This window comes from Pundamilia nyererei, unplaced genomic scaffold (assembly GCF_000239375.1).
Source record: "Pundamilia nyererei isolate P.nyererei 1_Seehausen unplaced genomic scaffold, PunNye1.0 scaffold00346, whole genome shotgun sequence".
Classification (NCBI taxonomy): Eukaryota; Metazoa; Chordata; class Actinopteri; order Cichliformes; family Cichlidae; genus Pundamilia; species Pundamilia nyererei.
In genome coordinates, this window is record NW_005187747.1 from 483,985 (window position 1) to 485,633 (window position 1,649).

General features: G+C 49.8%; 1 protein-coding gene across 1 annotated transcript in view; it reads right to left on the reverse strand.

Moving 5' to 3' along the window:
• Nucleotides 1-285: 285 nt before the first annotated feature.
• Nucleotides 286-1,649, reverse strand: part of rps21 (ribosomal protein S21) — a 4,586-nt gene continuing 3,222 nt past the window's right edge. The window contains exons 4-6 of the mRNA XM_005752157.1: nucleotides 1,375-1,446; nucleotides 1,170-1,225; nucleotides 286-342 (exon numbers count right to left, since the gene is read on the reverse strand). Of these exons, the coding sequence (XP_005752214.1) occupies nucleotides 333-342; nucleotides 1,170-1,225; nucleotides 1,375-1,446 (138 nt within the window). The 3' untranslated portion in view covers nucleotides 286-332. The remainder of the gene's footprint in view (nucleotides 343-1,169; nucleotides 1,226-1,374; nucleotides 1,447-1,649) is intronic.

A 1,649-nucleotide genomic window follows, 5' to 3' on the forward strand; every position in this document is an offset into this window, starting at 1 on the left:
CGCTGATGCCTGAGAACGTGGCGCATCAGTTCCCTCTTGGCTCTTAGACCCACTGGAGCTCGCTGACCTTTCACCTTTCCTCCCCACAGAAACTGTTTGTAGTAACCTTTGACCCCCCCCCCCAACCCACAGCTGACTTCCTTCAGCTGTTTGTGTTTAGCTGACCAGCACCAGCCTCTGGTTTTTATGCAGGTACAATAACTGAAGCCCTATTTTCAGCCAACGCACTGAGCATGCTCAGACCCGTATGCGACCCATCAAACGTGAAGAAACGACAGCAGACGATTTTATTTTCTCATTTTATTTTCCAAACTGTCTCCAGCTGCACACACTCAGAAGTTCCTGCAAAAGAAAAACAGGAAACAGCTGTTAGACTCACACTTTAGACTTCCTGTCTTCCTTTAAACACTTTCACAATAAAGTGTCTCACATTAATAAAACTGATGACGCCACATGTTTGGCAGTGGCGCTCTAAATCCTGATGTTTAAACAGGAAGTTGAAGTTTACTGACTGTCCGCACAAATGCAGGGAAATGAAAGCGGTTTAATGTGGATTAAGCCTCAGTGCCACCAGGCCATCGTGCTCCTACAAAAGCGACGTCACATCGGCCGAGACGAGCCACTGCTTTGGTGTCGGGCGCCTCTAGATGTTTGCAACCTCATGTGACCGGTGGGTGTTACCGGCGTTTTAACGAGCTGTTTGTGCTGGAGCTCAGATTACTGCGATCACAGGAGGCGGTCCTCCTGCACCAGCTGACACTGAGCTATAAACGCTACGATGCTGTGCTGATGTCATGACCCTTTACTGTCACTTTATTTCCTCTGAGAGTTTTAGAGTTTGAACCTGATAAATGGTGACGTGTTACTGCTCCGTCTTTTTAAAGAACATTTCCAGCGTTGTTGTTTTACTCGCACGACTCGGCGCTCAGATATTTCATTTATTTTCTTTGGTGATCTTTGGTTAGCACTGCATCCTGTTTGTCTCCATCAGCTCGCCGTGTCTGAAAATCATTGTGCGTAAATACAGTTCTGTGACAGTGACGCGGCCGTCGCGTGGTTCGTGATCGAGGTCACCGATGACGTACGGCTGGCTGAAGAAGCCGTGCTGTGACGCCACTGCACCCCAGCCTCACTTTAACAGTTTACGATCAAACGTGAGAGCTGCTTACTTCGCCACGACGCCGTCGTTCTTCGCCAGCCTCAGGATGGAGTCGTCAGACTCGCCCTGAAACACACAAACAGTCCGTTCAGATTTATAGAAAAAAAATCCCAGAGTCTCAGCCCTGAATCTGAGATGTCTGGGTTTGTTGTGGCCACTCTCAGCGGTTCCACCTAGAACACTGAGGGCGTGTTTAATGTTCTGCTCACACTTACCATCCTGCGGATGGGGCCGCAGATGGCGTAGGTCTTGGACTGACCATTGAAGCGTCCGGTCACCTTATCAACCTGAAACAAGACAAAAGAAACATTCAGACACCCGTCACTTTAACCACGAGCGTCACTTCAGCGTTTCAGTTCCACACAACTCCAAACAGGAACGTCCCACCGGAGCGCGGAACTGGAACAACGTCCCTCTGGAACAGGAACGTCCCACCGGAGCGTGGAACTGGAACAACGTCCCTCTGGAACAGGAACGTCCCACCGGAGCG